The 23078-nt window shown below is 55.8% G+C and overlaps 1 protein-coding gene across 1 annotated transcript; it reads left to right on the top strand.

Annotated features, from left to right (window-relative positions):
• The first annotated feature begins 1587 nt into the window (after positions 1-1587).
• ONECUT1 (one cut homeobox 1) lies at positions 1588-21561 on the top strand. The gene is made up of 2 exons (XM_082768763.1): positions 1588-2989; positions 15769-21561. Exons 1-2 carry the CDS (start codon positions 1909-1911, stop codon positions 16059-16061), a joined length of 1374 nt encoding a protein of 457 aa, XP_082624889.1. The 5' UTR covers positions 1588-1908; the 3' UTR covers positions 16062-21561.
• The last annotated feature ends 1517 nt before the right edge of the window (positions 21562-23078 follow it).

Below are 23078 nucleotides of genomic sequence, written 5' to 3'. Positions count from 1 at the left end.
GGAATCGCCTGAGATCCGCAGTCGCACCCCTGGGCAGAGGCGGTGTGGCCAGGGACCCCCGAAATTGAGGCCGGGTGTGGGGGTGAACCTTTCCTGGGGAAAAATGGATGCTGCCCTTCCCTACAAATCCGAGGGAGTGCCTCATATTCGCTATCATGTTCGCTTTGACAACTAACCGTTAAACGCGTGGAGATGAAATATTTTTCATTACGCGGTAACCTGTATGCAGATGTCGGCAATGAAGAAGCTGACAGCGTTTCGATTAGACCCGTAACATCACCTCGCCTTGGCCTGGAAAGCAGCCGCAGCCGTTCGTCGCGGTGGCGAAATGCTCTGGATAGTTTTGTTTTGTTTTATTTTACCCCAAATGTTTCCTGAGACCACTAATTGCGTTTCAGGGCTATTTTTGCTTGAGCCGCCGCTACACCTTTCCTTACGTATCCCTCACTAGAAGAAATTGCGACGTTGTTAACGTTAACATTAACTAAATTCAGGGAGGTGGAGAGGGGTCTGGGGATGGGGGACTGATCGGAGAGGCAGGAGAGGTGCGGGACCCGGAGGTATTTTTTAGCGTAAAATAAAACGCGGCGGAGCCTCGGGCAGCCCGGGAGAACGAACGGCGGTGAGTAACGGGCGGCTCCCGGCGAGGTGCTTCGGCGGCCCCAGCTCCAGCACAAAAGCGCGCAGAGGTGTGCAGAGGGTTTAGCGCCGGGAAACAACCGCACGGGCTGTGGGAACCCTGAATTTTTAGGGGAACAGCCCCGATCCCGCCCGCTCCGCGGGCCGCGCACGCAGCGCTCCAGGCACAGAAAAGTTTCCTGCGAGCCCGCCGAGGGCCGGCGGTAGCCCAGGCCCAGGGGGACCCCCCGCAGGTGCCCATCCCGGGGCGGCACCGGGACACGGGGTCCTCCCGGGGCCCTGCCCTGTCCCGGCCCCGGCCCCCCCCAGCTCGGCGCCGCGCACAGGCTGCGCGCAGCCCGGCGGGGCTCGGCGCTGTCCCCGGGCGGACAAAGGCACAGCTGCCCGTGCGCCCCGCATAAAGGCACCTCGGCTCGCCAGGGGGGCGGCGGGAGGCTGTGCGCGCCCCCTCCCCTCCCTCCCCTCCTCCTCCTCCTCCTGCCGCTCTTTCTTTTGGGAGAAAAACCATGGCCAAAGGGACGGGACGGGACGGGACGGGACGGGGCGGCACGGAGCGGGCCCTGCGGGGCCGGGCGCGGCGCGGGGGGCGCAGGGCGGGGGTGAGGGGAGGGGGAACCGCCCCCCGCGGGGCCGGGATAACGGGAACTGTCCCCGCAGGGGGGCACCGGGGGGCGGTGCCGGCAGCCCCCGTCGGGGAGGGCACTGGGGGGTGGGGGGGGTGGGGGGGGCGCGGGCGCGCTCCGCGCCGGGGGCGGCGGGGCCGCGGCTCTGGGCGCCGCGCGCGGGGCTCGCCTCCTTAATAGGGGCGGTGACGTCACGGGGGGCGGGGCCGGCCCCGGGGCGGGGCCGGGGGCGTGGGGGGGCGCCGCGCGCATGCGCCGGGCCGGTGCGGTCGGGGCGCCGCGGCTGCAGCAGGAGCGGTGGCGGTGGCGGTGCGCGGGCGGGGAGCGCGCCGGGAGCCATGGGCAGGGGCGGCGAGGGACGCGGGCGCACACCCGCCGCGGCTGCGGAGCCCGTCCTGAGAGAGCGGGGGCCCTAGGAGCGATCCGGCGCCGTCATCCACCAAAAAAAAAAAAAAATCCATTAAAAAAAAAAAAAAAATCCAATAAACCACCAACCAAAATTTAACCGCGGGCGGCCGAGCAGCAGCGGCAGCAGCGCCGAGCCCCTCCCGCGGCCGCCCCCGCCGCCGCCGTCCCGCGGCCGCCGCCAGGAGCCCCGGGCCGCGCCGCAGATGGCCGTGCCGCCCGGCCGGCCGCACGCCCGGCGATGAACGCGCAGCTGGCGATGGAGAACATCGGCGACCTGCACGGGGTGAGCCACGAGCCGGTGCCCGCCGCCGCCGAGCTGCTGAGCGGCAGCCCCCACCACCGCGGCGCCGTGGCCCACCGCGGCGGGCAGCTGGCGGCCCACCCGCGCCCCATGGGCATGGCGGCCATCCTCGACGGCGGCGACTACCACCACCACCACCGGCCGCCCGAGCACGGGCTGAGCGGGCCCCTGCACCCCACCATGACCATGGCCTGCGAGACCCCCCCCGGCATGAGCATGAGCAGCACCTACACCACGCTGACCCCGCTGCAGCCGCTGCCTCCCATCTCGACGGTGTCGGACAAGTTCCCCCACCACCACCACCACCACCATCACCACCACCACCCCCACCAGCGGATCCCGGGCAACGTGAGCGGCAGCTTCACGCTCATGCGGGACGAGAGGGGTCTGGCGTCCGTGAACAACCTCTACACCCCCTACCACAAGGATGTCGCCGGCATGGGGCAGAGCCTCTCTCCGCTGTCCGGGTCGGGCCTGGGCGGCATCCACAACTCCCAGCAAGGGCTGCCCCACTACGCTCACCCCGGCGCCGCCATGCCCGCCGAGAAAATGCTCACCCCGAACGGCTTCGAAGCCCACCACCCCGCCATGTTAGCCAGGCACGGCGACCAACACCTCACCCCCACCTCCGCCGGCATGGTGCCTATCAACGGGATCCCGCACCACCCCCATGCCCACCTGAACGCCCAGAGCCACGGGCAGATCCTGGGCTCGGCCAGGGAGCAAAACCCTTCTGTAACCGGTTCGCAGGTCAACAGTGGAAGTAATTCAGGGCAAATGGAAGAAATCAATACCAAAGAAGTAGCTCAGAGGATCACCACCGAGCTCAAGCGGTACAGCATCCCCCAGGCTATCTTCGCCCAGCGGGTGCTGTGCCGCTCTCAAGGGACCCTCTCGGACCTGCTGAGGAACCCCAAGCCCTGGAGCAAGCTCAAATCCGGCCGGGAGACCTTCCGCAGGATGTGGAAGTGGCTCCAGGAGCCGGAGTTTCAGCGGATGTCTGCTCTGCGGCTGGCAGGTGAGCCCGCTGCGGCCCGGGGGGGCCGGCGCTGAGCAGCGGCCCGGGCCGCCCCGTGCACAAAGCCGGCCCCGGCCCCGGGCTCCCGGCGGGGCGGCGGGGGGCTCGGTGTCCGCCGTGCTCCGGGGCCGGGCGCCCGCCCGATCGCGTCCCTCCCCGGCAGGTGCGGCGGCGGCGGGCTCGGCCACGGGGAAGCGGCCCCGAAAGCCGGCGGGTGCGAGCCCGGGCGGCCCGCAGCCCGCCTGCCCGGAGGCTCGCCGTTAACCTCCTTGTCCCGTTCCCAGCGCCGGTCGAGGAGGAAATATTTGGTTTGGCGGCCGGGCCGGGAGCGGGGACCCGGGCCGGGGCACGGACAAATGCCGGGGGTCGCGGGGAGCCCCGCGCCGCGCCGCCGGAGGGGAGCGAGCTCCGGAGCCGCGGGCAGTGCGGCGGGGCCGGGGCCGGGGCCGGCTGCGGTCCGCGCCTGGGGTCGGTGCCCGGGGGCGGCGATGTCCCCGCAAACGCGGCGAGCCTGGCGTGGGAGCGGCGGCTAGAGAGAGGCGGCCAGAAACGCTGTTGGCCAGGGTCGTTAGGTTATTATTTGTTTGGAACCGGTCGCAATTAGCACTAGCCCCTGGAGCTCGGCTTTCCTGCTGATTCCCCTGCCCGAGAGAAGCGATCCGGGTGGTGTCCCCGCCTCGCTCCAGGACCTCGAAACACCCCAGCGATTGCGGGGTCGGTGTGCTCGGGGGGCACGGCGGCGGTATTGTCTGCTCGGAGACCCGAAGGAGCAAAATGTGTTTCCGCCCTGTTTTGTACCCGTTCTCCTCCCGCCTCCTCCCCAGGCCCGCCAGCGTGTGCTCCCCGTGCAGAGCCCGAGTTTAATATGCCGTGAGTGAGGGTTTGTTAATTAAGTGATAGGTCTCCATTAATTTGTCCCTGGAGAACGCGAGACAGTCGATCCGACTTGGAGCCGGGGTCACTGATCCGTTTCACAGACAAAAATAAGGGAAGGGCCAAATATCTTTCTTCTTTCAAACGCACAAACGTCCCTGCGCCTCCGGCTGGCGCGACGGTGGGAACTGGGGGAACTGGGAACCGCCTCGTGGTCGGCTGGGACCTGGCTGGGCCCCGGCCGTGCCCGCAGCCTGGCTGCGGCTGAGCGGTGCCGGGGAGGGGACGCGGCGGGGATCTCGCTCTTCCCCCGTGCCGCGGCCGTCCCTGCCGGTGCTGGCTGGTGGAGGACGTTGCTCTCTTTGGCTTCCACTCCTGCGGAGTCAGTTTCAAAGGTCTGAGCTCGCAGAAAATGCCCGTTCCGCCTTCCTTTCTCAGCACCAGCCCCCGCCAGGGGTAAAACCCTCGTCTGGCTGGTGCTATCCGAGAGAGGAGGACGGGGTTTGTGTTTCCGATATCCCCTTAACGATTGCTAAGGCGAACTTTCTTCGATTTGGCGTGTATTTTTACGACAATTCGGTCGACCTGAATCTCCCCTCATTTGCATAGATCGATACTGGGAACAACCCCCCGCTTCGGAGCCTGCTGGCATCCCCTGCCTGGCGCTGCCGGCCGGGGAGCGCTGCCAGCCCCGCCGGGGCGGTGCTAAGAGCTGGGACGGAGGCGGCCGCTGCGGGGTCCGGGGAGACCCACTGCGCCCCCAAACCGCCCCCTTCCTCCCGCCACCCTGCCATTCACGGCTCCGGGCAATACGTCTAGGGAGACAACATCCTGCTCTTCTGCCTCCCCTTAGCGCTGCGACCCGACAGCTGGCGCTTCAGACAAGCGGCCTCCCCGGGGCTAAAGCGGGCCGGCAGCCCGGGGCCGGGAGGGGGGGGCCGGGGAGGGCCGCCCGTGCTCGGGGGTCCCCGCAGCGCGGCCCCGGGGCTGCCCCGCAGCGCGGCCTCGCGCGGCCCCCGCAGCACGTGCTCATTTGCATAGCGCCGCGTCGCAGCCAATGGGGGCGGCCCCCGCAGCGCGCCCCCGCCCCGCCCCGCCCCGCTCGAGGCGCTGCCCGGCCCGCGGCCCCCGCACGGAGCATCCCGCGCGGGGCGGAAACGCGCCCCGACGGGGATGGAGGCGGGAACAGCAACGCGAAACGCCAGCAGTGACTCCAGCCGACGCGAATTAAATTTCCCGTCCCCGTTATAACCGGCTCCCGGGCGCTCGGAGCGTCAGCAGGCGGAGAAATGCCCGGCGCAGCCCCGCAGCCCTCGCCTCTTCCCAGCGCCCGCAGGCAGCGGCCGGGAGGCGGCCAGGGGAGCGCAGCCCGGGGGGTTTAGGCCCCGCGCTCCTGCCCGGCGCTTTATGTCGAGTACTGGCCCCTTGCAGCCATCCCTGGGGGCTTCCTACCTCCCAGATTACAGAAGCTCCGACAAATAGAGGAAAAATTGGTAGTTACATGGGAGCGGGATTGAGGTCTTGACACTTCCCTGGCTGTCTCTTGAAATGTAAGCAGAACTGCTAATTGCAAAGCTGACCTCTTCCAGCCTCCATCTTATTCATCCCATCTTCTTTCCCCTCTCTGTTCTCTTTTCCTTTGTCTGTCCCCCCTCGCTCCCCCTTCGTCGCTGAATATTTATCCATTTGCCCGTTTCTCTCTGAGTTATTCTTCCTGCCCTCCCCCCGCCTCTGCTGACATTTGGAAGGGCAGCGAAGGGATCCCGAAAAATAAATGCAATTCAAAGAAAACGCACGGCCCTCCCGCAGCCTACTGGGATTCGGGAGTGGGTTTCTTTCGGGTTATTTTCTAGGGGAGGAGGTGACAAGGGAGGGATAAAGAAGGCCAAATCGGGCTCCTCTAGTGCGGGAGAAAACCAGCCGCGCCGAGCCGGGAGACGTTGGAAAGGCGCTGCCCGAGGGCCTCGGGGAGTGCCCGGTGCTGAGCGAGGGGACCGGGGCAGGGGGCTCCGAGAGCCCCCCCGGCCTCGCTGCTCCAGCAGGCGACAAAAAGAGGGAGCGGGAGCCCCAGGAGCCGCCTCCGCCGGCCCTTCCCGCTGCGACGGGGGCTTCCCGAGCCCGGCACGGGCCGGTGGGAGCGGGGAGCAGGTGGCGGGGCTCGGAGGGGGGCGGCTCGGCCCGGCCCGGCCCGGCCCGGCCCGGCTCCCTTCGGCCCGGCTGCTCGCTGGGCTTCTGCGGCCTGGCTGCCGGCTGCCGAGCTCGCGTCCCTTCCTCCCTCCCCTTCTCCTTCCTCCCGCCCAAATTAAATCTCGGCTTAAGCGAAGGCTGGGAAGTCGGCGAGAAATCCTCACCAAATTAACTGTAAGGAAATCGATACGGCAATCAGAGCGTTTCCCACGTTAAGTATGAAATCTAAGGAGCGCCGCCCGCCCCTCTTGCCCCGCTGCCGCCCGGCCTCAGCAGCAGCAGCAGCAGCAGCGGGCCGGCCGCGAGCGCCTCGCTAGAGCCCGTCCGACGGCCACCGGCGGGGCTGTGCCTTTGCACCGGGGGAGCGGAGGGCAGCGACCGGGGGCTTCGCCGCCCGCACCCCGGGGCAGAGGCCGTGGCCGCGGCCGGCCCGCGGGTGCTGGACCCGGAGCGAGGTGCCGGGGCCGAGGGGCGGAGAGCGGCCTTGCTGCGGGATTGCTTGAGGGCCGCTCGCCCAGCACGGCGTTTGCCCTTCGTTAATGTTTGCCCAGCGGGGGGTGGAGGAGCGGGGCCGGGCAGCGGGGAGCCGCGTTCCTCTTTGCCCGGTCCCGGCACCCCCGGGCCCTTTGCTGGAATTCCCCGCCGTGTGGCGAGGGGACCCCGGCGGGCCCCGTTCCCCGCTGCCACCCTCGCTGCCAGTTGGACAAAGCGGCCTCGGAAGCGCTCCCGCCCCGTCTGCCCGCGCCGCCCGGTGCCACCGGGCTCCCGCCGCCTCCCGTTCCCGGGGGCTCTGCGCCATCTACTGACCGCCGCCGGAGCGGGCCCCCGCACCGGGCAGCGGCGGCTCCCCCGGGCCGGGACACGGCCGTGGGACACGCAGGGGGCCGGGGCGCCTCGGTGCGGGCTCCCGGGACAGCTCTGGGCCCCGGCCCCGTTCGCGGCTTGCCCGGGCGGCGCGGCCCGCGGCGGCTTCAGCACTGCGGACAGTTACCGCCGGCACGGCACGGCACGGCACGGCACGGCACGGCACGGTACAGCACGGCCGGGGGGTTCCGTGCCGCCTGCAGCGGGGAAGAGGCCCCGTCGGTGATGCTTAACGGCCCCGGGCACTCGGGCTGTGTGCGGAGCGGCGGCCCCCGGAGGGCTCGGTCCCCGGCCCGGTGCGCTCCCCGAGTGCCTGGGAAGCGGAGCCTTCGGCCCCCGGGCAGCGGGCGCCCCGGCTGGGAACGTTCGGCAGAGGAAACCGAAGCCTTTTCCCAGCCGCCCCGAGCCCCGCCAGGCGGGCCAGGACGCTCCGTGAGCAGGGCCGAGGAGCCGCGGGGCACCGCAGCTGGGAGCCGGCATCTGCCAAGCGCCGCTTTACGCAGCCGGGAGCTGCTGGAGAGGTGCGAAATCGGCTGGAAATGCACGGGCTGGGAAGGCCGCGGTGGTGCGTTCCTGAAGGCAGCTCGGGCTTTGTCTCGGGCAGCGTTCGCCCGTCCCCGGTGTAGCAGGAGGATCCCCGCACCCTCCGCGCAAGGGTTCTCTGCGAGGCACACCGAAGGGACTCAGGCTCAGGAGCTGTTGCTGAAGTGCTCGTGGCTTTCATCAGATGAGTGCGGGCACAGGCGCAATTTTTCCTGAGTGTCGAGGGAGGACCTAGCGTGGCACCCCGTCGGCTATTTCCGTGACTACTGCACTCCTGCACGATCAAATCGATAAATGTTGATTTTCATTTCGACCATCAATCCATCTGGATGAATCGTATACTGATGGGGAAGAGATCGGTTCTTGCTGAAATTCTTCCAAAACGCGCCTTACCCGAGCCATTCGCGTATGAGGAAGTCAGCTTCGTGATGCCAAGAGAACGATTCGTAGAAGCAATATTAGATTAACGGTATTTGGGATTTTCCCGTTTCAGGGCAGCAGGAACGCTCCCTGGTCACTCCTCGGGCGCAGCCCCAGTGGCAGTCGGAGCGTGGCAGGTGCCAGCTGCGTGGGGGGCTGCAGGGGCTGTGCGCCCCCGGAGAGCTGCTGCTCGCAACAGCCCCCGGCGGTAAACCGGAGAACAAGGGGCCAGTTCCTGAGCGAGGCCGGCAGAGAAGTTGCGGGGCGGCCGGTCCTTTCCTGGATGTTTTCAGAGCTCGGTGGCACTGCCTGCGGGGGTCCCGCACCCGGCTGCCCTGGTGCCCCCGGGTGTAGGAACTCGGTTTTACTTCCCCGGCGTTCTTCTCCTTAATTTCTGGCTCTCTGAATATCATCGGAAGTGACCAAGGGCTTCAAAAGCAGCGGAGGGGAAGCGGGGCCGGACCTTGGGACACGAGCCCGAGCAGCCGCCCGCCCGGATTGCTGAGCGCACCTTGCTGGCCCTTGACGTCCCGGGGAAGGGTTTTGAGGATGCCGCCGCCTCCACCGCCCCGGGACGGGGCCGCAGCAGCAGAACCCCGGGGCGGGGGGACAGCGGCGGCACCGCACCCGGCGGGAACGAGAGGATGCGAAGCTGCCCGTGGGCGGCGGGCCCGGTGCGACTCCCATGTAAAAAAATCGTTAACGGGGGCGGAGCGGTGCGGGGAGGTGCGGAGCGGTGCGGGAAGGTGCGGAGCGGTGCGGGGAGGTGCGGTGCGGGGAGGTGCGGCGCGGGGAGGTGCGGAGCGGGGAGGTGCGGAGCGGTGCGGGAAGGTGCGGAGCGGTGCGGGGAGGTGCGGAGCGGAGCGGTGCGGGGAGGTGCGGTGCGGGGAGGTGCGGCGCGGCGCAGCAGCGGCGAGGAGAGGTCGCCACCCAGGGGCCGGCCGCCGCCAGCGCTCGTGGGCGCGTCGGGAAGCGCTAACGTGATTAAAATATTGATGCAGTCACAGAAATCGTTCATTAAGGCAATTTAATCTTTGCTATTAAATGTCCTTTCAATTCATTTGGGGTAATTAAGATGCCGTTAAAGTGATTAAATCCTAACTACTTATGCTAGACAAAGAAATATTTGTCACGGTAATATGGTTAACTAAGGACCCAGTGAAAGAAATGAAACGTTTGCTTTAAATGATATCGCAGGACGATCGGGTGCTTTGCCCTGATTGATCCACTTAGCAACAGGTCCTGCAGTGGCAATGTCAGCTCATGCGAGCGGTTACAGACCCATCAGCACCATAAGTTTGTGGAAACCGCAGCTTCCCAACGCATTGAGTCAGCATGACTTAGATTCCTTTTATTATTCCAGCGGCAGCAAATTAAGGTCACCCATTTTAATACAGCACACAGCAGTGAGATGTTTGCCAGTCACGGTCTCTGCTGGGGTCTTTATGTTGACAAACTGCTGTCCTTCTTTGAACTTCCCATATAGAAATGGATTCAACTCCTCTTGCATTGTGAAACAACAACAGGGAAATGCTGCCTGGCTGTGGCAGCAGAGAAGTAAGATCCACATCAAATGACCTCTGAGAAGACAGAGACACCCACACTCTGAATAAGCGTGAATGCAAATTCCCAGAGAGACAAAATGCTGAGTGGTGCCAGGAGGGATACGAGGACACTCAGTGTGTGTTCAGACACTTCGGTATAGTCTGTGTTCTCTTCAGATGAAAGGGGAGAGTTTCAGGGAGCCAGTGTCACCTGTGTGGGCTTTCATCAAGCGCAAGGGGCAGGCCTTGTCCTGCCATGGCTGGAAGCTTTTGGGGGTCCATCTGTGCTGACTGCTGCCATGGAGCACGTGGCCATGAGCTGCGCATACAGCACTGTGCCCAAGGGATCCCGTCTGCCAGGGCCCATCGAAGGCACGGGGCATGCAGGGGCAGTACTATGCAGGGTGAGTGACACATGGAGCTGGAGCTGTCCATCCAGACCAAACGGATTTGCCTGCTTTTTGTTCATGTGGGGAAGTCAGAGGTCAGGTAACATGTCTGACAGGCTGCTAATCTTGTTCGCATGTTCCCAAAATACAAAGTTTTTGATGATTAAGAAAGATCCATTATTTGTGTGCTTCTCTGCATGCTCCGGAGGTGTTTTTCTCATGATAAGGATAGAGCTTATCACACTTCATTATGTATTATCATCACTATGAATTTACCATAAACTTTTGGCTACTTGCTTCCACTGAGCTCCTGCAGCCAGTGTGATTAGGACTATCTCTGATGTCCAAAGTCCTTACACAGGAGTCCTTTTAGTCTCCTGTGGAAATCCTGCTGCCTTCTCCACCCAAAGGTAGAGCCTCCTTCAGAGGAATATCCCTTGGGATACTCTAGCTTGTATCGGTGAAGACTTTTCATTCTCTGAAAATGTTATTGGGTGTTTTGTGACATTTCAAAACAAGAAATAGATGCTTTAGAAAGAAATTTGCAGGGTCTCAGTTCAGACTGCAGCTCAGGCAGGTCCCAGGCTCCATAGACCTGACACAACAAAAATTAGAAAATGCATTTAAAGAGGAAATTCTTAAAGGTTTTTTTTATGTCTCCAAGACCTGTCCTGTAGGCATGAACTTGGGACAGCTAAATGATTTGCCTTTGCAAGAGGAGGGGGCAAAAGCTCACAAAAGCTTTGAGAGCTCTCTCAAGTCAATCTAATACGTGCTTCCTCGTCTCTCCTATGTCATATGCAGAATGCAAAGCTTTTGCTGGCACCTGTTAGAGCCAGGCTGCATCCCTTCTTGGGGTTTCTTGGGGAAGGGTGACTGCTCTCAGCTCACAGCTGTGAAGCTGTTAGCTTGTAAACTCCCCTGCTACTTCCTGGGAACCTTGCACTGGAGTCTGTGAGAGAAGCATAATGCTGGTTTTTGTTTTGTTTGTTTGTTTTTAGCCACCTGTCTGAAGCAAATACAATGCTCATAAATAGTGAAGTTTTACTGGGCTTTGTCCAAGTGGCTGCTCTTCCCCATCTCAGTGGTATGTGATCTTTCAAAGTTCACGAGCCATCCTGAAAGGGGCATTTTAAGAAGAAATCCACCCCATAGGGATGAAAGACTAGATCAGGTGTCAGGGTTAACACCTGCACTTACTGTGGTCTGGACTTTTAGAAGGACAGAGCAGAGCGGTTCACGTCACAGGCAGGCAAAGCACCCTCATCTCTCTTCCAGCATAAGCATGTAATTAGAGCATTTTCATAGCGATTGTGATCGTCCCCTCCCCTGCAAGCACAGGATGGGTCCTATCGTGTTATAGGCAGTCGGGCCAGCCACGCGCTGGAGGAAAATGCTGATAAACAGTGCCATGGCAGTGGTGAGACTGCAGGAATTGTGCTGCCCACCACCAGCTGGGCCATAAGGAGGTGTACAGGCCTTGCCAGCCCCGGCAAGTTAACTCAGCCAGATCCCTCAGGCAACTCAGAAGGAACAAAGGGAGACAAAAATAGATTGATGGACTGTATCAGGAGAATTGCGAGTGTCAAAAATATCTGTTGCTCCAGGCAGAGGAAGATGGAAGTGGCTGGGAGAGGCCAGAGTTCAGCAGTGGATTTATAAGGCTCCTTCTGGCACTGATAATGTTACATTGTCATATCTGCACGTGTTGCCAGACTCAGAGTGACTTTTGCCTTATACTCTGCTTTGATATGTTTTAACTAGGCTTTCTTAAGTCTCTTTGGCAAGGCACGGCGCTCAGCTGGGACAGCACAGGGCAGAGGGCAGGGTGGCTGCGTGGGGCCAGCAGGGTGCAGCCGTGCCATGCTGTGGAGACGCGCACGCCGCCGGGAGCACTGCTTCCTGAATTCGGCTTCTGTGCTGTGTGAGAGGGCAGGTGCCTGTGAAGGACATCAACACAATTTACTTTTATTATCTTCCGCTACATAAAATCCTTATCTCGGTGTGTGGTTTCAAAGACAGGCTTTGGTGTTTTTCCCAAACAGGGTGCGCTTGGTGTCTGTGAAGCCACTGGCCTCAGCGACCACCTTTGCCTGCCTCAGAGGAGGGCCTGGCCAGAGGCCGGGTGCTGCCGGCGCCGCCATTTTCCTGCTGCAGGCCAGGACACCAAGGGGGACGGCCCTGCTGTCTGCCCGTCCTCTGTGCCCGCCTGGACAGACGCTCACGTTGGAGTGTTTCATCCCGCGGTGTACATTTGTTCTCTGGCAGGCTCGAAGCTATGATTTATTATTAAAATTGATTGGCTCCAATGCAGGGAAAACGATCGTCAGGAAACCCTATTACGGTTTTTCATTATCACCATTATTTATTTTTAAGTGCTATTAATATTCCTGGGTCTGGACAAGACAGAAGATGAAAGGTGGGATCCACCCTTCCTGCTCACAGGAGGAGGCCTGGCAGCGCCGTTGCAAGAGCTCTTTGAACAATTATGCCTATCGGGAAGCCTTGCCCTCAGTCTGCCGCTCAGGAACGTTAGCAGGAGCGGAGCTGGAACAGGAACAAGCTTTGCATTGCAGATTTGGCAGGTGTCACCAGCTGCCCGGGACAAGGAAGGGTCTGCAGGCAGTGCTGAGCAGGGCCAGGGCCAGGCTGCAGCCAGGTGCTAGGCCCTGCTGCCGCAGCGTGGCCTCACTCCGCCTGCGTGGGGCCGCGCCGTGCTTGGGAGGCAGCAGCCGGCTGCAGTGCTCCCCATGGCACACACGAGGTCCCCAGCTGCCACAGAGCCGGTCCTCACCCCTGAGCCAAGGAGTGGTTAGTCCTTGGTTCACAGTTGGCGAACTCCAGCTTAGACATGAGGACAAGCACTTCTTATTCGATAGGCTTTGGGCTAAACCAGAGCCGTAGAAAACCAGTGATCCCAGGTGGCAGTTTGTTAAGAAGCCAAAAGGCCGCCGTGCTGAAGGAGGAAGGGGTGGAAGGGGTGGGTGGCTGCCTGTCGGCACCTCCAGGGAGCAACTGGGCAACGCTAAAGCTTGCCCTCTGGTGGGCTCGGCTGAGATGAACCAGGTGCTCATGTGGCCCAGTATGGTGCATTACATGTCTGAAGACATGACGTGGCTGTGGGCATTGTGCTGGCAGCCGGAGGGATTCAGCCGATGCTGCCATGGGTGCTGTTGAGTCTTGTCCCCCTCTCCTCTTCATCAGCTGGCAGACAACCAGTAGGAAAGTGGAGTCAGGGTTTCAACCACTCAGTGCGTACTCCATCACCTGGATGTGTCTGGTATCACCAGTCACAGAGGTCTCTAACTGAGGTCTCTGGTACAACTGAAGTTCAGGAACAAAGTATTTGGTAACTCTTGGGAAGTTCTCTAGCTAAACAATTATTCAGGAACATTAAATTTCAGGAGATGAGCACAAGCTCTGGTAGACATCATAAGCAAGTTAGTTTCACAATACATGGCTGTTTTTTTTTAATTCTCTGTGATTTCAGAGAACGCTTGTACTCATTTGTGATTGAAGCCCCCGTGGTTTACACAGCTAATTGAACCAGCCTTGTGCTTACCGCTGTGCCTGTGATCTGTGGTGTGCAGGTTCCTGCTGGAGCAGCGCACAATGCTGACGTGGATCGTGCTGCTGGTGTAGTTAGGATTGTGTGGAAAATGTTGATCTCCCCTCTGGACAGTCCATCTAGGTGAAAGCCGGAGTTCGTGCAGTCTTAGAAAAAGTGAGGCGTAAAGCAGTGTGAAGATACGAGTTGTTAGGCACAGCAAACGTGGCATGGGTTTGGTTTGTCCCTGTTAGCAGGGGCAGAGTCGCTGAAGCTGAGCCCTGCAGCTGCTCTTACAGGAATTTCTGAGCCTCAAGTTTTTAGGAGTATGAAAAGTTGAGACTGTTGATATCTCTTGCGCTCCTCGTTTTCTCATTTCTAATATTGGTTGATAACTAATGAGCTGTTCTTGCAATAATATTTTTAACCTGTGAGTTATCGACATTCACTTTAATCAGGATGCAGAATTATTTCAGCAGAGCCTGATCCCTGCAGTGTGTTCACCAGCTTAACTTCACAAGGGGTTGCTCGTGTGAAGAAACCTGTTTTTCAGCCCAAAAGTGATACCACATTTCAGAGGTCAGGATGTATCTTCAAAGTACTCTTCAAAGCTTTCCAGATAAAAATAACTATAGAAGATACGAGTCTGGCACCTCAGTCCATGTGATCGATGTGTCATTGCTCATGAAGGGGCGTGCAGCTGGGATGCTCATCGTTAGGGAGCGCTTCAAAAGCTTCTGCGTGGAGAGGGCAGGAAGGCCGGGCAGTGAGCCCTGCCTCGCCCAGCACTGCCCAGCCCCAGCGCTGCCTCGCGGCTCCGCAGCCTTGCTGCCGCCCCTGTGCGCTTGCTGCTCCTGGAAGTACAAGCGCTGGGGGACTATTTTTATACTTTCCTCAGGCAATGAAACCCTCGTGCCAACGCTGGCTCTCGGTAGCAATGAAAGATGTTGGAAGGACCTCTGTAAAGTAATTTGCTGTCTTTGTTCCAACATCCATGGGATAGGTGGAGATGCTGCACAAAATACTTGATATGACCAGCACTGATCTCCACGGAAGTCAGGACTAGACACACAGAGACAGAACATCCATATTCTCTTCAGAAATACCTCTCTAAATCAGCATTAAAGAACATTGTTGGAGGGAAAAAAGAGGAAACGGACAGCTTCAGACTCTTTTGAAAGTGAGACAGACCAATCTGTCCTCCCAAGGAAACCTTTTATCCTAGCTAAATGCTAACAATATGAGCTGGCAGGCGGTCAAAGGCTGTCGGGGGACTCGGAGCCATGCTTCCAGCCCCACGGATTCTGCCGAGCAGGTGATCTGCAAGGCAGATTTCAGATTGCCGCTGCAGTGATGTGGGGTAGAACAGTGCTTGAGGGGGAGAAGAGGGGAGAGAGAGGAAAGAAGTGAAATTTCATAGGGAAGATTTACTACACCCTTGTTCTGTGTGGCAAAGCGTGGTTTGTTTTCTTCAAAATACATAACCATCTGAGCCTATACGACTGTAACAGGGTCCCGTTTTCTCAGTTTGTTTTTTTCTCAGCCAAAAAGAAACAAATATAGAAATGTATTGACAACAAATAATGAAGACAAAAAATGTGGGAAAGGCTGATTTAAGAGTGCAGTGAATTTCCACTCAGCCTTGTAGGGCCATTATGTAAACTCCCAGCACTAATGGGTATTTTCAAAATTTAGCCTCAGTAACAGCGTGTTCTGAGTTTGAACAGACAATGATAAAAGCATTTTCTAACGTAAATTCCTTACATTTTTGACAGCTTATAATATATTAAAATTTAAAATTTTGAATTTGCATTTAGTTCACATATTAAAGCAAGGTGGTAAACCTAGGGGCTGCCCTACCATGCAGATGCGGGTGCTGCCCAGCAGGGCCAGGCCTGGAGCTGTGCCCATGCAAGGGAGCTGGTGACAAAACTGCAGGGACACGTTTGTGCCTGTCCCATGCCAGCTCCCTGCCTGTCCCACAGCACCCTCTACACCCACCCCACAAGAAATGCGCTCTGCACCCCCTGCACCCTCTCCCAAGTAGCACATCGAAGGCACCCTGCTGACCTCAGCTGAACGCAACAGGCCCCCAGGCTGGCTCTTCTCACCCCAAGAAGCCTATGAAATATGTGAAATGGGCATTGCAAGGGGTGAGAGTAGCCATTGCAGAGTCAGGTGGCTGAAAGGCCATGTCAAATTGTTTTTCTCATTTACAAACCTTACAGCAGCCTGGATTCATGTGAGTACCTGTTGGTGGATCCATGAAATATGTATGTAACTTGTATCTGTGTTATCTCGTGTCACACATCTTTTCCAAATGTGAAAGCTGAAGTGAATGTTACTTTTTTTTCCTAGTTGTAACTTACTCCTTTGCAAGACCTCTCTAACCCGTGCTCCCTTTTCTTACAGCGTGCAAGAGGAAAGAACAAGAGCACGGGAAGGACAGAGGGAATACCCCCAAAAAGCCTCGGTTGGTCTTCACAGATGTCCAGCGTCGAACTCTACATGCAATATTCAAGGAAAATAAGCGTCCGTCCAAAGAATTACAAATCACCATTTCCCAGCAGCTTGGGTTGGAGCTGAGCACCGTCAGCAACTTTTTCATGAATGCACGGAGGAGGAGTCTGGATAAGTGGCAAGACGAGGGCAGCTCCAATTCAGGCAACTCATCTTCTTCATCAAGCACTTGTACCAAAGCATGAAGGAATAACCACGAACTAAACCTCGGTGGAAAAGCTTTAAAAATAAATAAATAAATAAATAAATAAAGACAGACCAGGACCTCAAGATAGCAGGTTTATACTTAGAACTATTTGAAAAAAAAATGCTATTTATAAGTCCAAAGAAACCAAAGACTTATTTCACCTGCATTATGACTTTGTTCTAAGACACACGCTTTAGTAGGATGACGACTTGCAAAAAAATAAAACAAAAGAAGACAGCGAAATGGAATGAACAAAGTGGAACACAAAGAGAAGAGAAGCAGACCACTGGTCTCACACCTTCGTTCATGATCATCTTCACCGTTCTTGGCTGTTTAGTGGTTTGGAGCATAGTGATTTCTTGTCATTGAAGGGACATCTTTTCAGATATGGCTCTTCATTTCCACAGCGATTGCCATGAAGGTGTGCAGTGTATCCGTACTGTGTACACGCCGGTGGTTAGGGACTGAGTCAGGGCTGGTCTGCAGAGAGGGTTGTGCCGCGGCGCGACCGGCAAGGCGTGGAGTCGTCTGAATTCATTTGAACGGTAGTGTGATTTTTGCTGTTTCAGTGTTTGAGCTTCCCCGGCAAGATGCCCGGAAACAAGTTCAAACTAGGCAAAGAAATTTTGAATGGTACCTAAACCAGTGCATTCTCTTTGTTTGTTAAGGAATGTTCAGATTTAAAAAAGGAAAACTATTCCATCCATAAAAAATCGACTAGCTACCAAAGAACACATTTAATAATTATATTGCAGGTATTTTATTGCAATGATTTTAATATTCCAAAGCTATTTTTACACAAAATACTATGTAGAGTTATAGGTATAAACTAATCTAACTGTATAACACATAAAAACTTGTAATCAAGACTGTTATTTGCCATTAGTAATACCACACTATCGTTTCTTTTCCCGATCGGCAAGAAAGAATGCCAGCAGCGGTGGGGCAGTGGCAGGCAGGGGGCCGGTGGCCGGGGGCCGCATCCGTCGCTGGTGCCAGTGGCAGCAGGCGGCCTGTGCTGCCCCACGTGCCGCCCCAGCCCAAAAGAGACAATACACAAATGAGAAAATCTGAGGAAACCTAAAACCACAGGGCCCTGTGCCTGATCAATGCTCATTGACGTTAGTGAGCTGCTGCTTTTTTTTTTTTTTTTTTTTTTTTTTTCCCTTTATTTTTTTAACCTATTGACTTTCCTAGGTGAAGGAATAGAGATAGCTTTGAAGGCTCGGGGTCTTTTCCCATCGAAAACAGCAGTAGGACAGAAGGTGATGGTGGTGGGAACAGCTCCGACAGGAGCTCCAGGAGTGCTTTTGGAAAGCCAAATTATGGTTCCTCTGAAGTCAGTAGCAAAGTCCCCATGACACCAAGGCACAGCCTGTTGTTCCATGGCTTCATATCTGTGGGCAGCAGTCTGAGCTTTTGTTCTGTGCATTCTTTCTTGCTCATCTGTTAATCAGGATAATGCATGAAATAGTTTAAAATTTGTAGTTGAAAAGCTTTAACTGCTCTGTTGCTAACAGAACCTTAGAAGATAAACCATCCCATCCCTACTCCGATAAAACTAAAACGTAAAGCATGCAACATCTGCATATTAAATTTTAGTGTAAGGGGAAAATAGACTTTAAAAACCATACATGTGCCTGTTAGATTTCTAACCGGTGTTCCAAATTGCTGTAGTAATATTATTAGTTAGAATTCCAAAGTAATCAAATATGCAGGTTAGGCCCAAAGGATTAGAAATAGGTAATCTTACTTACACCCTTTTTTTTAAAAAAATAAAATAAAATAGAGAGAGAGAGAAAAAAAAAAATCAAGGTAAACTAGAATCCAGACAACATCAACAATGCAGGTTTTGGTGATGAAGCCCGCTCAAATATTAGCAACACCGAAGTTGAGCACCTTTGTAGCACCATTGATTTCCCAAGATGACAGGGTCTAGTCAAGTTTCAGGGTATACAGTTAATTTCCAGTAAGTGTTTAGAATTTAACTGAAAAAATCTCTTTATTAAAATAAAGTCAAATAAAACCAAGGTTTTGGGCAACAGATATTTCTCCCCATTTTTCTATGTTATACCCAGTTTAAGAATGGCAAAGCAAATATCTATTCAAATGTAATCTGTGATGTTTTACTGCCCCTAGCTTACCTTAAATTTTAGCGAGCTTTCTTTTTAGTGTTCCTTTCCCACCAAGGCATAATTGACAAATATTAATAAGCTCACCTATAAAGTATCTTATGAATGCAGTTTCATTAGTGTGAGATTGATAAAGGACAGTGGTAACTAATGTTTAAGTTTTTTCCAGCAAAACACTGCTTTGTAACGTACCTATAGTTTAGAAAAGAAAGCCTTATTTATTTAAAACTTGAGAATTTAAAAATGCAGGGAAATTCAAAGTACATTGACACATTTTTTAGTATTTCCATTGTATTGTCTTTAGAGACTACTTGCTGAAACCAAAGAGAACTTTCATACCAGCATTAAATTTGCACCCAATATGCAATTTCAGGATCTCTGATACACACCCACCCACACAAGCCCCCGAGTAGATCTGTGTATACACACAGGCACACACATTTTTCTGTGGGTGCGTCTGTGTATACATGCACACACATATATCCACACACACCAAAACTGATGCACAAGTTGTAGATTTTAAGTGCTAGTGTTTTCTTTTGTTTTTACATGTCCTTTTAAGTATCTCTAAACATTTTTTTTTTCCTAAGCCATTAAGAACAAAACCACTCTTCCCCTAAGCAATATGCGCCTCATACTCTAAATAGACCGAGAACACACTTTTCTTTAATTGAGTTCAAATCATGAAGCAAACAGCTACAGGAAGGCTCCTGCCGTGCCCTGGGTGCGCTGCCCGGCCCCATGCCCCGCAGCCTGGGCAGAGCGGTGCCGAGCAGCCGGGGCCCGCTGCTGAGGCTTCCTGGCTGCCCACCTTCTCTGGCGCTGCGCTCGACGCCACGCAGAAAGTCCTGTCTCCATCACTTTAGCATTAGTCTGCCCGGTCACTTGGGTGAGATCGGGACTTCATTCCTGACAAACTGGAAAATAGTTTCAGATTCCAAAACCAAAGGACCTCAAAATCTGCCAGGAACAGTTAGGAGAGGAGCAGAACCCGAAACCGCCTGGGAGCATCGGGAGGCTGGGCGTCAGTCATGGGTGGCCCCGCGGGCATGTTTGGCCCGCAGGGCAGCCCGCGCTGACCTTAACAGCCCCCGGGGAGGCCGGCTGAGCGGTGAAACTTCCACATCCATCCCCATCCTAAACGGCACCATTAGCTTTCCAGGGAAAACGAAAGGCTCCCAGCCGGCAGCGCTGCTCGGTTCGACCCCTCGTGGCTTCCCGGAGGCCTCGTCCTCCTCTCCTTACTCAGGTAAAGCCAGGTGACCAAGAGCAAGGCAGCCAGCGGTGCTGGGCCTCGCCCCGGGTCCGGAGCGAGCCGGTGGTGGTGGCAGCGCTGCCGGGGTGCCGCTGCCGGGCCCCGCAGCACCGCTGGCCTCCCGCAGCCCTGGGACAGCCCTCCTCGCCCGAGCTGCCATGCCACGCTCGAGCCCTGAGGAACGGTCCTTCTTTCTACTACTCTTCCTCCTGTCCTCCTCCTCTTCCTCCTCCTTTGTACATAAGGATGAAAACTATGCATTTAGCAAACAAAGAGAAAGCACTTACCCTTTTCTATCCAGCTGCGTTTGGGTGCATTCAAAGGTCCAGAGGCTAATTTTGAGACTTTGCTTAGCCTTCTGGTTTATTATTGTGGTGTGGTTAGCTTTACAATACATTTGGTAACTATTTGCTAAAGACAAAGAAGCAAAAGGTAAGGAATAGCTACTTCCACGTGTTTAAAAAAAAAAAAAAAAAAAAAAGAAAAAAAAAAAAAAGAAAAAAAAAAGTGTGTAAAGATCTACTATTTATAGTGTGAACCAAAGACGCTACCTCACTCGATTTCCATTGGTGATTTTAATCACATTGATGATACCAAAGAATACCAAAGATTTTTCATGCACGGCCTCGGTCTGTAAAGGGAACTCCTCCTCCCCACCTCCCTGTCCCTCCCACCCTGTCCTCACCTCCACTCAGTGTGTAGACTTGTCTTCTCCTTAATAGTAATGATGGTAACCTGACGAATTCTTACTTCTCTTACTACAACTGCTACTACTGACGATGATAAGGATACTAATAATAAAGCTCTAGGCAAACATGTTGCAAACTTTGTAAACTCCTAGGACGAGTGCCTTGCTTGAACCAAAGTGTTAAACCGCTGTTGACCTCTTTATCTCTCACCTTATACTCTTTGAATACCTCAGCCTGTTAGAAAGGCCACTAATGAAAAAAGGAATAATTCTTCACCGTGGTGCTTTTTGCCGTGCAACCATGCAATGAAACTTTCTTTGATACCAAAGGAAAATGTTTTTTTCCACTTTCTTGCTGACAAACCAAAGGTTCCTTCCTCCTTCCCCTGCAAGCAGCGTGAGTCCCTCAGCCCAGACAGGCCGTGCATTGCTTTTACCAATTCCTCCAAATACCTCATAGTAATAAATCGTTAGGGTTATGTTGTATAGAGAGTCTATGTGATAAGGCAGAACTTACTAGTTTGATAATTGTTAAGGTTACTTAAAAAAAGCTTTATAATTCTTATTTATTTTGTAGGGGTTGTTTTGTTTGTATGTTCCTTTTTTATTGCTGTGGTTGGGTTCGGGTTTCTTCTTTCCTTTTTTTTTTTTTTTTTTTTTTTTGGCAGAACTTCTCTGATATGCTCAAGGAAGATCTTATTCCTGGGAATATTTCAAAGTGGGTAAAGATTGCTGTTTGCAATGAATGCAAGAAAGGGAAAAATGGCTTTGATTTCTATTGTTTCGGTTTGGATGCTTTGTGTTTGCTAGTCAATGTTCTTTTCACAGGGTAAAAAAAAAAAAATATTCTCTGCTGTGATAAATGGTTCCTATTTTTTCTCTATAATGTGCTGTGATTTTTAATTTAATTACATTTTGTATACGCTTATTTAATCACTGCTTTAATTTATGACTATGTAGTTTAAAAACGAATTGTATATAGTAGATTCAAAAATGGCCAAAGCTTTATGTTACAATCTTTTCATTCTTGATGCTGAGATAAACTGAAGGAGAGTGCTTCTCTTGACTGCAGGGTGTATCTTCAGACTTGTCTTGGCATGCACTTCGACGCGTGTTCCAAACACTGCCAGGTTATCCCCCGGGCCTCCCTTCCCCCAGACTTGTACATGCCAAAATGAGTGTTTCAAGGTCGTGCTTTTGTCATTAGAAAGCAGAAAGGCATTATTAGCGCGTTTTTCCTTTAATTTATTTATCTTTTTTATAGAAAAGGTTCCTTTGCGGGTAAGACCCGCGCATCCAAAGAATTTCCAAGTTGTTTGATGTTTCCAAGCACTGGCATTTGTGAGAGACTTTGCTGAGTTCTGTTTTCCTTTGCCATACGCACGGGGAGCGCGAGCAGCGGGCGGGCGCCCCAGGAGAGCGGCTGGCCGGAGGCTGGTGGCACTGCTCGTGGGAAGGCCACGGCCGGCCCCCGCTGGGCTTTCCCTCCCCGGGGGGACAGCCTAGGGTGGCAGGGGGCAGTGGCAGCCCAGCTGGCAGCGCCCATGGGCTGCCACCCTGCCACCCGCGGGTGCCGGGCCCTGCAAGGAGGGGGGACGGGGGGAACGGGTTGGGGTCCATGCGGCGCCACCAGCCTCCCCAGGACATGCCCAGGCTCAGGGACCGCGGCAGAGCCGTGGTGCGCGGTGGCGGGTGGATGGGCAGAAATGTCCCCGTCCCGCGTGGGGACTGCCACCGCACCCTCCGGTCAGCTCCAGAGGGAAAAAGCAGTTTTGAGTTGAAAAGAAAAAGAGTACTGACAATGATAATTCTGCAAAGCTGACGGTGGCATCATGGCACAGAAAATAGGATGCCACTCACCTGTGTTTTATTTTGCGTAAATAATAGATTCTGTTTCAACTGAATGTGGTGTTCTGACATGGTTTGTGATGGGTGTAAATATTTCCTTTCCATGCACAGTAGTTAAGCTCCAGGTGTTTGTTGTTTTCGTTTGGGGGATGTCGGAGGGGTTGAGGGAGGGAAGGACAAGGGCAGGGTTTGAGCTTTCGGTCAGGAGTTACACTTTCTAGATACGTTTTTATACTTCAAGTATTGAAATGGGGCAATAAAGACGCTCTGAAATGCAGGATCGGTCACTGCTCTGCGGGTCAGCACGGCCTAAATGTCTGCTTTCACTGCACAGACCAGTGCCGCGCCGGGAGTTGCGTTGCCTGCGGAGGGGGGAGGCCAAGCGCGACCCCCGGCCCCCGTGTTGTCCCCGGGGGGGCTTCTCTCGGTGCGTGGAGCCGTTCCCGTGCCGCGGACGAGGCGAGCGGCCGCACCGGGCGGCACCGGGCGCTGCCACCCCTCGCCCCCCGCTCGGCCTCACCGCCCCCCGCCCCGCCCCTCCCGCCGGCCCCGCCCACCGCGCCCCGCCCGTCCGCAGGCCCCGCCCACCGCGCCCCGCCCGTCCGCAGGCCCCGCCCCCTCCGCTAGGCCCCGCCCCCTCCCGCGCAGCTCCGCGCCCCCCCGCGGCCGCTGCCCGCCCGCGCCAGCCGCCGCCGCGCAGGGGGCGCCCGAGACAATCAGCGGGGGGCGGGGGGCGGGGGGTCCCGCACAGCCCCGGGAGGCGAGGTCCCGCTCCGAGACCCCTCCGCCGCCACCCGCAGCTCACCCGTTGGGAAGCAGCCGTGGTTCAGGCGTTGCCCCTGCATTTCAGACCGTTCGCTGCACCCCGTTGCGGTTGGTCGCTGGGATTTCCTCAATCTCTCTCCTAGTCAAGCGCTTCTTCTTCTGTATTTTTGTGTGTAGCGACAAGTGTGATGCGCTAGGCATTATCCTGCTTTGTTTCTGAGTATCTCCTGTACTGCGTTACGGTTTCCTTCAGTTACTTTTTTTAAGCTTTGCTACTGTTCTCACTTTATGCCGTGCAATATCATCTGCTGTGTTTGCTAAGCAAAA

The sequence above is a fragment of the Aythya marila genome (genome assembly GCF_965140915.1).
Source record: "Aythya marila genome assembly, chromosome: 11".
Lineage (NCBI taxonomy): Eukaryota > Metazoa > Chordata > Aves > Anseriformes > Anatidae > Aythya > Aythya marila.
This window is presented reverse-complemented; position numbering and strand designations above follow the sequence as displayed.

Excerpts from the sequence above, each read along its gene's own strand:
- ONECUT1 (XM_082768763.1), top strand. The coding sequence starts at position 1,909 with ATGAACGCGCAGCTGGCGATGGAGAACATCGGCGACCTGCACGGGGTG. Across the intron at positions 2,990-15,768 it reads GTCTGCTCTGCGGCTGGCAG|CGTGCAAGAGGAAAGAACAA; the intron begins GTGAGCCCGCTG and ends CTTTTCTTACAG.